The following is an 11444-nucleotide window of genomic DNA, read 5'->3' as shown; positions in this document are numbered from 1 at the left end:
TAAAAACCCCAATTAAAAGATCGGAATTAACTATAGTCTTACGTGTTTATGTTCACTCGTTTTGAAAATAATATTAAATATAACATGCAATGTTGTAAATAACTTTTTTTTTGACTAAAAAAGATAATGACAGGAAAAATAACATTTTTAGCTCCTCCCATTTCCTATCCTTAAAACAATTAAAAAAACGGAAGAGAAAAAAAAACAAAAACAAAAACAAAAAAAAATGAGCTCCTTCACCACCAAAACTCCGCCACCTTATCTACGCCGGCCAAATCACCATCGCCGCGTAAACCCACTATACCCTGTCATTTGCTGCGTCAGAGAATCCCAACAAGACAGCTTTACTCGCCGGAGAACCCTGTCAACGCTTATAACACTCACGGCCATCGTCCCCACGTCATCAGCATTAGCACAGGAGAAATGGGGGACGAGGTCATTCATAAAGGAGAAATACTTTCAGCCAGGGTTATCGCCGGAGGACGCTGCGGCTCGTATAAAACAGACGGCTGAAGGATTAAAAGACATGAGGGAGATGTTGGACCATATGTCGTGGAGGTACGTCATCTTTTACTTACGATTAAAACAGGCTTATCTGTCTCAGGATCTGACCAACGCCATGAACATCTTGCCGGAGAGTCGCCGGAATGATTACGTTCTAGCCGCAAACCAACTAGTGGAAAACATGAGTGAGGTAAAAGTTAATTAACTAATGATTAATGCGTTTTATATAATGTTCAACGTTGACAAAATATTATTTCTTCTGAAAATTTAATAATATTGACTAGCTATATACTAATAGTTTCACATTTAATGTTGATTTACAAAAATTGATTCAATAATAAACAAGCAAGTGGAAATCAAATTAAAAGCATATGATTTTTTATTTATTAAAAGCATATGATAGTTGGAGGAGTTTTATAATAGTTCAAAATGTCTTTGATGTAATAGTTGGACTTTTACGTACGGACGCCAAAGGTTTACGAGTCGTATCTCTACTACGAGAAGACATTGAAATCGATAGACGACGTGGTGGAGCTTCTTGCTTAATTGTATTTGTGTAATTGTGTTGTATATGATATATATCTCTCTTCACATGAAATCTCTGTACTCATTACATTATGTTATGTCACATTACATCTTATATAATGTGAAGAAATTCAAGAAGCGGTTAGGACTTTGAATAGTTTATTGCAGTGAAGAGTATTATAAATTTTTAAAGCAAAAGTGTAGTATTCAACTTTTTTTTTTTGTCATCTTGTGTTTGATCATCTCATTGCCTGCCCGAATTTGTCACATCCACCATCAAGGCATCAACCAATAGGAATCCTCTTCTTGGCATCATACGCATGTCCTTAGCCCTTTAATATAAGCTATCGATTACATACAAGTGTTACATGTTTGTTTTCAAACAAAAGAAATGAAAAACACTCCTGACAATTCAACAAATAACCCCATAATTCTTTTTTTCTTTGATCAAATAACCCCATAATTCAAATAGTATAAGAAAGTAAACAAGAAAAAAAGGAAACGAAAAGATGAAAAGACACACTCTTATGTTTACATTTCTTAAGCGAATTCAATAGATAACCTTTCTTATTTTTCACTATTACAAGTAATAAAAGATTGCATCAACATATAAGTTCCTTGAAACCGTGTAACACTCTCAGTCTTCTTTTGTCTTTTGATTAACTCCAAAACCACAAAGCATTACCTTTCCAAAGTGTTTTTTTTTTCGATTTAAGAAACATGGTTTCTTCTCTTGGAATTCGAATTCTGCAACAACAAATCATATACACTTTTAAAATTAATATAGATCAATGCATAACATTTGGTACATTGTTACCAGTACATACCAGTCTACTATAGTCTTGATCTCTGGAACCATCCCGCTTTGCGTATTTAGATTTGTTTGAACTTTCGGATACTTGAGAGACATATGGAAACGATGTTGGTAGCAAGACAAGTCCATGATTCATGTCGAAAGCGTTAGCTCTTAACCGCAAGACCACTTGGGTAAGAGCTTTCATAGCTGCATCAGGATTTCCTGTAATCTGATCACAACAAAATGAATACTAGTGGCTTAGTCTTACACTAAATATGAATGATGTGTGTGTGTGTGTCTATAGTTTACCTGAACCATCTCCTCATCTTCACGAGCAATTTTTGGTACATTTTCCTTTTGAAGAATACGGATATTAGCTCGCGTTACACTCCTCATCTCGGATATAACAGCACCACCTTTTCCAATGAGGCACCCGATATGGGAACTCGACACAAGTAAACGAGTGGAGATTGTTGAATCATTTGTATCTTTACCAACTTTCTCACTGCATCGCTCTTGTAAAAGTATGGCTGCACTCACCGTTGGTGATTGGTCTTCGTAGAACTATACACACACACAAACATTTGTGCATTTAAGTAATGAGATAGATATATGCAAATAGGTGTTCATTACCTCTTTTGATGATATGAAAATGATGCTATCATCGTCTTCAGTTTCCGAGGTAGTGACTCTAATCGTTGCACCAGTTTCTTGCCTGATCTGATTGATGAAACCGCCTCCTTTTCCTATCACTCCTCCGACGTTTTCAGCTGGACAGATGAAACAAACACAAAACTCCGTAGCGTCGGCTAGATCTCTCACGTAGTTTCTGTGAGAGCTCGTTAATGGCTGATGCATTAATGTACTCGGAGAAGACAGAAGAGAGTGCTGAAACCGTGATGGATTATCATGAAGCAGTGAAGCAACTTGATAAAGAGCCTCTCTTACAATCAAAGGCTCTCCAATTATCTGAAAAAAAAAATAACCAACAAACACACACATAGACATGAGCTAATATTAAAATTAAAATAGAATAAAAAAGAAGAGTTTGTGAGAGTGTATCACTTGAAGAAGCTCATCATGGCTCAAAGTCAAAGCACAGGGAGGTAGATTATCTTTAATGACACGAATCTGAGCATTGGTCTCGGTACGAAGATTCTGAATCACTTGTCCGCCTTTCCCGATAACACAACCTATCTGGTCTGAAGGCACAAGCATCCTCACAGTAACCGTTTGTTTCTCGCCAAGATCATCATCATCATCATCATCATCGTTACTGTCCGCTACAACCATGTCGTGAACCTTGAAAAGAGCATCCAAGGCAGGGCAAACAATCTCTCCATCGTCTCCAAAGTGGTTCAACTCATCACTAGTGGAGTATATGGTAACAACACGCTCCTCACAACCTGGCAAAGCTTCGTTGATCCTCATGTTTGCTTTAGTCTCGGACCTTATCTGCTTCGCTATCTCACCCCCCTTGCCGATGATGCTCCCTGTTTTCTTCACAGGGCACAAGTAACGGTACACGGTGTCTTCAGAACCAATGACATTGCGATCTGTCTCATCCTGAAGGTTTCTTCTCTTACTAGCTCCGTTTCCAGTAAACTCAGATTGGAAACTAGATCTCTTACCATGCACGTTCCTCACAGTACTACTAGCCATTTCAACAAGTGACAGGAAACTGAAAAAAGAAAAAAAAAACAATATGAGAATCAATTTTCATATGATGAAAAAGTTCAACTATAATGATCAGATCTTGGCCACTCGGGTAGATTTAGATGAAGACAACACCTTGACTTTTGGCGGTCAACTATGCAAGAACTCACGAGATAGAAACATTAGATATTTAGATCAAATCTAGACCAAGAAACTAGTTTTCTGCGAGAATTGAGCTCACGAGAACCATTACAAAACCCAACCGATGAAGATCCATGACACATCACCAGACCAGAACTAACCAGTTTACATGATGAATTGAATTCTATACCAACATTAGAGGAAACTTGAACATGCAGATACTTACCGGAGACGAGTTGGTCAATGATCGGCGTTCGATCCGTCCAACTTGCCGGAGAATGTAGCTCTTCTCTTTGCTTCAATGATGGTTCTTGGGGTCTATAAGCAGAGAAGTACAAGAACTGGACCTAACGTCTATTAATATAACATCTGGAAGGTTAAGCGTGACTTGTGGCATTTCTTTTTTACTTTTAATCTCTTTTAACCTTTCTTCGGGACGTGACGGCACGTATTCTTCATAGTCTAACCATCTAAATACATGTTCCTGAAATTAAAAAGTAATTTAGTATATGAGTTTTATACTTTTAATCGTTTTATTTGTTCTTCAAAGGTTAGTGATGGTACTACTTTAAAAAAAATTTGATGGTACTACTGATTAAAAGTAATACACAAATGTCTTTATATGAAATTATTATCATTTTTTTTTTTTTTTTGAATTATACAGAGGTATCCTGGCCCCACCGAAGTGGTCCAGACTAGTCACGTGTTGGCACATGTCGGTTCTCTGTCCCTGGCGATGCCGAAATGTTAATTCCCCAGTGGCAAAATGAATGTAGCAGTTTTTATTTTAGTTTTTCTTCTTTCTTTTCTTTTTTTTTTTTGACAAAAAGGTGATGGACCTGTTGGTACTATCGGTCTTGTTGCATATATCATTGTCGTTTTGTATAAACACTTGTTTGATCAAATACCTCTACATATTAATCAAATATTTTAAATAACTAAATTATTATGACTTGTGAGATAGGATTATTGATCAAACAAGTGATTATTATGTACAATTTCCTGAAAATAATTACCCAACTAGTTTGAATAAGTCTTTGTTCAGCATGTGCTAGATTGAATACTTTCATAACTAAATATAAATAATAACAAAAAAAAACATTTTCTGTTTATACAAATAGAGACAAACTGGTATAAATTATTCTGTAATCCAGTTCGTAGGCTGTGTATAAACTACTAGTGGGCGCGAATATGCGTAGAAATTTGATAGTCAACGTCACAGAATACCTCAATGGAGTCGACGTTCACTCCGACAGGCAACAGAGGCCCCATCATACTTTCCGAAGCAGCCTATGCATGTATCGTGATGGACTTTCATAGAGTGAGAGAGAGGTACTTGTTGTGGTCTTTTACAATTTGCTAAATATTCCACATCTCAATAATTGCTGAACTGTTTTGGAATGAAAAAATGTTCATTCCTTAATTCATCCGGTTAACACGTAAATATTTTCTTGAAACTATCCAAAGAATTCGTTAACTTTTGTAAAATCAACTCCAAAGACTCACCGATTAATTGCTTAAAATAATATTTTAATCATAAAATTATTTTTATTTATTTTAATAAATCAGACCACTAACAATCAAACATCTGCAGGAAGAAATTTTTTAAAAAACTTGAGAAGTGGTTGAGATGCCATCTTCCGATTAATTTTGAAAATGAAATGATGTGAAAATGATTTATTTCATTAGTTTCACAATTTTTTTACTGTTTAACATAAAAAATGAAATAGGCATTTCATCAATCCTAAAAATCAATTAAAAAGTTATAAAAATCAGTCCATAAGAAATTTGATAAAAGAAAAAATTATTCCATTTTCTTTCTATTCCATCCACATGATTTTATTTGTTTTGATTCCATTAACTCCTTATTACCTTTACCAGTTGCAGCCTAAAGTTAGGCCTAATTCACCTAATCTATCTTATTAAAACAGAAACATTCTATTGGACCTAACATTTATTTTGTAAGTTTTTAAATTAAATACACCTTTATACTTTATAGTTAAACTTACATTAAATCATTAATGTTTCTTTCTTTATACTACTATCTATGTTTCCAAACAATATATTTATTTCTTTATACTACTATCAATGTTTCAAAACAATATATTTTTTATACTACTATCAATGTTTCCAAACAATACAATAATTAATCTTAGTTATGTTATATCTATCATTTTCTTTTTAAAATTTTGTAGAAACGTCATAATTTCATAAATTGTAAAATAATGAACTTTAAAATTTGGAGTATAAGATTACAAATTATGAAATTATTACAATTTAAATCAAATTAGATTACATATCGGTCATCCAACAGTTCAATCGGTTAATCTCGGGTTTTAGTAATTTTTTTAATATGAATTTTTAAAAACCTAAACTGAATTGTCAGATCTCCGAATTAACCGGTATAATCACAATCGGGTTGAATTTAAAAATGCTGATTTAAATGCAAAAAATATTTTAAATACATACTTTTAAAAATTACCAAAATATTTGTTAAGTTATTAGTGAAATTTTTCATCGTAAAATATTCCGCGCTTCCAAAGCGCGGGTCAAGATCTAGTCTTTTAGTAGAAGAGAATCAAACTAGCTGCACGCCTGTGAATCTCTCTAGTCTTTAAATTTAATTCATTAATTCCAGTTAGAAAATTGATGACCATTTGAAATGCATGCATGTCCCCTGATAATAATTTGAATATACTCTTCCCATTTCAAAATAATACATATTTAGAATTTTTACTTTTTGATAAAAATATTAAAACTTAGCTATGAATACATAATTTTCTGTAATTTTATATTTTCTATATTTTTAAACTAATAAAATTTTTAAAATACAATTAATATTTTTGAATTTCACAATTTTCATTATTAGTTGAAACGAATTATATTGAAAATATAAAAATTAATATTTTTGAAACAATTTTTTTTTCTAGAAAATGCATCATTTTAAAATGGAGAGAATATATAGTTATTCAAATGTTTCAGAAAAATATATAGTTATTCAATATCATATGTGTATTTAAATTTAGAACTATTAATTTTTTTTGACTAAAATTCAACGAATTCATTTTTTTCTACCAAAGAAAAGTTAAATGCATTACGAATTTCCCTATGTCAACCAAATGCATTCAACTTTTTGAATCACATTAATTACTGATTTGCTTGCTATATATAGCTGGGAGACTTTTATTTAATCTAACATTTGCTTCATAATTGAATTCAAATAAGATAAAACAAAAGAAAAAAACGAAAAGTAAAGCTAAAAAGTTACAAACAGTCAAACAGTACAGTAAAGAAGAAGAAGCAGAGTATCAAAAATCTCCCTCTTACCAAGAATTAGGGGTTTTTTTGGATCGAATTCGCGGCAAGTAGGCTCATTTTCTTCCGACAACAGTGGTCTTCTTTCCAGATATGTCTCTCCGAGTTTCGAAGCAGTAAGCCCTTTTATTTACTTCACTCACTCAAATCTTCTTACTGTCACTCGAAAATCAAAGACCAGATCTTCACTAGTCCTAGGATGATTGAGAGAGTACTCCGTTGGGTACATTTTCGCTGTTAGTGTTTGTTTTGATGATTGAAAGTTTGAAACTGTTTTGATGATTGAAAGTTTGAAACTTTTTGGTGCTATTTTGATTTCAGAGGTGTGCTAAGCTAAAAAGACAAGACACAAATCCGAATCAACATATGTTTCTGTCTCATAGTTTGGTGTGGAGTGTCTTTCACAGATATGTCTAGAGAAGCCAAGATGTTGTACGCTTGAGGGTTTAATCTAAGCTAAAGATGGGTTCACTATGTTGTGTGGCTGCAAAATCAGATAGGTCAGATTCTGCAAGTAGAGACTTCTCGTTTGGTCCCCATGAGCCTTATTGGAGGACTAATACAAGTTTCTCTCCACCTTCATCGAGATGGGATGTCCCTGGCTTAACCGGTGGTATTAGCTTATACGGATCCTCCACATCATCAAACGCTAATCACAACACTACCAAACCACAACGAGCGGTTTCAAGTATATTTAGATGCGGTTTGTGTAACAGATACATCTCACAGAAATCTCCTTGTGGATCTCGGTCCATCGTAAGAAACCGAGACATGCCCGTCACGGGAGTGCTTCCATGTCAACACGTCTTTCACGCTGAGTGTCTTGACCAATCAACTCCAAAGGCTCACCGCGGTGATCCGCCTTGTCTAATATGTATCAAACAAGAAGGAGAGCAGTCTAAGTCACACAACATTGTCCTGAGGCTTAAACCGTTTTGTGAAGATGGGCCATCATCTACAAGACAGTGGGCCTGTGCTCAGGTTGGTGACTGTGTTGAAAGTGCTGTTAATGTGCCGCCGAGAAACACCATGGTGATGGTAAACAGGAACAGGATGAGGAAAAGCCTCCCCTTGAGAGGAAGCTCAAGCAAGGATTCTCCAAGAAGAGTCAAGAAAAGTAGCTCATTTATGGAAAGTTTTACTAATCAAGTCTCGCTTGTGCATTCTAGAGGGAAAGAGAAGGTTTAATGGCAGCTGGAAAAAAGAAGCAGAGAAATCAAAAAGGTTGATTCTTTGACGTCTTTTAAACTTTTGACAAGTGTCACACCAAAGGACTGTAAAGTATTCATTCTGGAGACCTGTAAGCAAATTTGTTAGACCTTTGATTGTTTTTTTTTGTCTTGTAATCATCTACTTGCTGGCGAGTGGCGATCATCTTAATTAACCGGTTTATTATCCAACCGATAAGTTATTTTAGTTCGGTTTACCTGCACAGCTGAGTAAGATTGTACCAAACGAATATATCTAGACAGCCGAGTAAACTCGATTGTGGTGGAAACAGTTTCCTAGCATATGTTGGATAGTTATATTTCAGAATGTTTGCGAGCCAAAATGATAGTTGGGTGGTCAAAACATCCACACTCTTACCCAGTGCCGGCTTAAAACGACCTATGGACAAATTTTTTTTCTCTTACAGAAAGCAATCAACATCTAAGCCTCTATACAATGAATGCAATCTCCGTTTTGTTTTTTCGTAATGAATTTTTTTCGAAACGAATCATATACGTGGATATTCAAATTCATCAACCAATCTTTATTGAAACTGGAAAGACATTCGAAATTTAAAAAAAAAAAACGAAAAGAATATACACACGTTTCTTCCTAAAAATTTAAACCTAAGCCTCTGTTCCATCTCGAGAGTTCGAATCACCATCCCTTCTCCCTCCGTCTCCTTCGTTTCTCCTCTCACCAGAACCAACAGCGAACCCAATCCAAACCCCAACTTTCTTCTCTCCCTCCACTTCCTCAACAGGCATCTCGTACCTACACAACGGACACGTGGCGTGCCTCCCCAACCACTCCTCCACACACTTCGAGTGGAACACATGCTTACACGGCATCTCCGCCGCTACGTCGCCTTCCGACCACTCCTCCAGGCAAACCGGACACGATCCTCCTCCTCCTCCTCCTCTCTCCTCCTCTTTCCCGATCACGACACGTGGCATACTCTCCACCGACGATTTCGACGCCGGCGACCTCCCTTGTTTCTCCGAAAAGTCGTCGCCGTTCAAGAACTCCCCCAAAGCCGATCTGATCATCACGACTCTCCGGTTCGCCGGATCGATGACGAACTCTCTGTGTCCGGCCGTCTGATCGGTCGGTTCGCCGTCCTCGTCGGCTTCAGCTGCTAAAGCTAAGATCAGCGGCAAGAATCGAGAGAGACCTTCGCCTCGTCTGATCATCCTCTCGAACAAAGCCGCAAACTCTGCAAACTCCGCTTCCGAAGACATAACGTAAGCACCAAAACAAAGATCGTAAGAATGAAAGGAAGGATCTTTCTTGAGAGAGCTGACAAGAAGACAGAGAAGAAGGAAACTGTAAGAATTAGAGATACAAATCGGTGAAGAAAGGAGCAAAGATTATATATGTTAGCTGAAAGGGTTTTTACCGTGTTCACGAATCACGAGGAGGCTGGCGAAAAGGAAATATACGAAGGTTACAGAAGAATCTAGAAACACACTTTTTTCAATCCAATCAGTGTTTTAAATATATTTAATATTTTTTTATCCCAAAGTCTTATCCTCTTTCGTTACAGGGACACAGAAACAAAGACAGAGATATTTTTACAACGGCTTATCTACGTTGTGAGTTTGGTCAACATAAATTCGCTGGGAATAATTGAATTTAGAGAAATACTTTTGCATATCGCTAAATCATATCTTATGACAAAATTAATGTATAATTAAAAATAATAACATTTACTAAAAAAAATTATAGTTGGATTTATAGTTTTTTAATGTATGTGTTTGTGGTTTGGTTTTTAAAAGTGAAAATGTGATAAAATTTAAGTATTAAAGTAATTTAGCTTCTTCCTTTTTTTCTTAATCAAATTAGTCTTATTTTGAAAAATATAGTACTAGATATTTTTTGGATAATTTTAAAACTGCTATTTTAGAAAATTTTCCTTTTTATTTATCTTTTCTTTTTTGAAAGAGAGTTAATTTAGATTACCTCCTCAACACATTGGTTTAGATTACACAAGAATGAAAAGTGTTCTCGAATGAAAATTTAGATTACACGTTGAAAATTTTCCCTTTTATTTATTAATTTTCCATTTCTAAAGTGTTTCATATCGCCGAAAAAAAGTTTTTTTTCTTTCACATCTGCACAGCTGTACTTCTCGAATGAGTATTCCGCATGGTTGCTTTGACTTTAATCTCTTCACTTCAGTTTACTGTCTTGGAACTCGTCTAAAACTTTGTGCTCTCTCACCAAAGTAAGTGGTATAGCTCTATGTTCCTTCACAGTTCTAGACCGTTTTCTCAGATACGTCCTTTAAACTGTCGGATTGCAATTTGATGGATGAGAACCATCCTTGTAATTAGGCCAAAGACCGTGGATGCCAAAATCTGCCGCATGTTTACCGGATATTGGATAGCAGCAACTACGCTTTGTATCGCAATAGGCTCCTGACCACTGCGCAAATGCTTTCGAAACAAATTAATTTTAGCTGTATATTTCTTACTTATATTAATTAACATCAGAATTTTAAATTTTACGGGGTACATATCTGTAAAAACAATGATGAACTTGAGATAAAGCAGAGTACGTATCTGAAGAGCTAAGTATATTGTCTGCAGCTTGAAGAGGTAGCATGAAAATATTAGAAACTTGAGGATTAACCAACTTTTACTCCCATTTTGTGTACTCTTCGTTTTTGTAGTGCATACTTGAAACATTTTGGCTTCAAATTTTATAAAGACAAATAGCATCTCCTTGATACATTTTCATTAATTAGGTGTTCATTAGTACCCTCGTGATCTATTAAAATTCTCGCACGTTCTCTCTTTAATCATCTTATTATTGTTTTGAAAAAGAATACAAAAATATTTAGTTTTGTAACATACTATATCTCTTGGTATAAATTAGGAACGAACTTTTTTAAAAAACATGTATCCCTTCATTATGCATGCAATTGCCTCTTTTATATATTTAAACAATGTGTACAAAATATTATAACAAGATTCATCTCTAATATGCTTGACTTAATAAAAAATTTGGGAAGGAACAATATCAAGCACATGAACCAAGTTTAAACAATTCACATGTATATATCTAGCTACTAATGTACATACTAACATTTAATAATCGCTAATGAATGCTTTGTAAGAAAGGGTCAAAAGATTCAAAAGTATTTGATCGTAATTAATTAGTAACTGAGGATCTGGCCACGATCAGCGTTAAACATGTCCTTTTTTTGTCAGAGACAATTATTTTTGGCTTTATGCCTTCGAGTTAGGAATAGTATATATTTAAAACCCTTAAAGAAAAGAAAGCAACATGCCAA

General features: G+C 35.0%; 5 protein-coding genes and 1 long non-coding RNA gene across 8 annotated transcripts in view; 3 read left to right on the top strand and 3 right to left on the bottom strand.

The window, feature by feature from the left end:
- Nucleotides 1–11444, bottom strand: part of LOC108808698 (phosphate transporter PHO1 homolog 3) — a 76797-nt gene that overhangs the window by 37437 nt on the left and 27916 nt on the right. The gene's annotated exons all lie outside the window — the stretch shown is intronic.
- On the top strand, nt 171–1167 carry LOC108813286 (photosynthetic NDH subunit of lumenal location 2, chloroplastic-like). Its single transcript, XM_018585807.2, has 2 exons — nt 171–694; nt 952–1167. Exons 1-2 carry the CDS (start codon nt 227–229, stop codon nt 1048–1050), a joined length of 567 nt encoding a protein of 188 aa, XP_018441309.1. The 5' UTR covers nt 171–226; the 3' UTR covers nt 1051–1167.
- Nucleotides 1441–4008, bottom strand: LOC108813275 (KH domain-containing protein HEN4). Its single transcript, XM_018585795.2, has 6 exons — nt 3849–4008; nt 2891–3506; nt 2459–2794; nt 2135–2389; nt 1857–2054; nt 1441–1776 (listed from the first exon to the last, which is right to left on the bottom strand). Exons 2-6 carry the CDS (start codon nt 3485–3487, stop codon nt 1741–1743), a joined length of 1422 nt encoding a protein of 473 aa, XP_018441297.2. The 5' UTR covers nt 3488–3506; nt 3849–4008; the 3' UTR covers nt 1441–1740.
- LOC108814064 (uncharacterized) lies at nt 6828–8353 on the top strand. Of its 3 annotated transcripts, none has more exons than XM_018586586.2 (2): nt 6828–7053; nt 7259–8353. In XM_018586586.2, exon 2 carries the CDS (start codon nt 7400–7402, stop codon nt 8123–8125), a length of 726 nt encoding a protein of 241 aa, XP_018442088.1. In that variant the 5' UTR covers nt 6828–7053; nt 7259–7399; the 3' UTR covers nt 8126–8353. The 3 variants fall into 3 exon arrangements, with proteins under 3 accessions (XP_018442088.1, XP_018442090.1, XP_018442089.1); XM_018586588.2 differs by having other exon boundaries at nt 6828–7160; XM_018586587.2 differs by having other exon boundaries at nt 7048–7173.
- Nucleotides 8676–9680, bottom strand: LOC130510783 (E3 ubiquitin-protein ligase MPSR1-like). The gene is made up of 2 exons (XM_057007433.1): nt 9546–9680; nt 8676–9445 (listed from the first exon to the last, which is right to left on the bottom strand). Exon 2 carries the CDS (start codon nt 9385–9387, stop codon nt 8773–8775), a length of 615 nt encoding a protein of 204 aa, XP_056863413.1. The 5' UTR covers nt 9388–9445; nt 9546–9680; the 3' UTR covers nt 8676–8772.
- Nucleotides 9390–10707, top strand: LOC130510793 (uncharacterized). The gene is made up of 3 exons (XR_008944566.1): nt 9390–9592; nt 9693–10373; nt 10483–10707. It is a non-coding gene; the product is annotated as an uncharacterized LOC130510793 (long non-coding RNA).

The sequence above is a fragment of the Raphanus sativus genome, chromosome 1 (genome assembly GCF_000801105.2).
Source record: "Raphanus sativus cultivar WK10039 chromosome 1, ASM80110v3, whole genome shotgun sequence".
Taxonomy (NCBI): Eukaryota; Viridiplantae; Streptophyta; class Magnoliopsida; order Brassicales; family Brassicaceae; genus Raphanus; species Raphanus sativus.
This window is presented reverse-complemented; position numbering and strand designations above follow the sequence as displayed.

What these genes read in the sequence shown, in the direction of transcription:
- LOC108813286 (XM_018585807.2), top strand. Translation starts at nt 227, where the DNA reads ATGAGCTCCTTCACCACCAAAACTCCGCCACCTTATCTACGCCGGCCA. An exon ending in TAGTGGAAAACATGAGTGAG is followed by an intron (nt 695 to 951) that starts GTAAAAGTTAAT and finishes TTGATGTAATAG; the next exon opens with TTGGACTTTTACGTACGGAC.
- LOC108813275 (XM_018585795.2), bottom strand. Translation starts at nt 3,487, where the DNA reads ATGGCTAGTAGTACTGTGAGGAACGTGCATGGTAAGAGATCTAGTTTC. An exon ending in GCCATGATGAGCTTCTTCAA is followed by an intron (nt 2,795 to 2,890) that starts GTGATACACTCT and finishes TTTTTTTTTCAG; the next exon opens with ATAATTGGAGAGCCTTTGAT. An exon ending in AAGATGAGGAGATGGTTCAG is followed by an intron (nt 2,055 to 2,134) that starts GTAAACTATAGA and finishes TGTTGTGATCAG; the next exon opens with ATTACAGGAAATCCTGATGC.
- LOC108814064 (XM_018586586.2), top strand. Translation starts at nt 7,400, where the DNA reads ATGGGTTCACTATGTTGTGTGGCTGCAAAATCAGATAGGTCAGATTCT.
- LOC130510783 (XM_057007433.1), bottom strand. Translation starts at nt 9,387, where the DNA reads ATGTCTTCGGAAGCGGAGTTTGCAGAGTTTGCGGCTTTGTTCGAGAGG.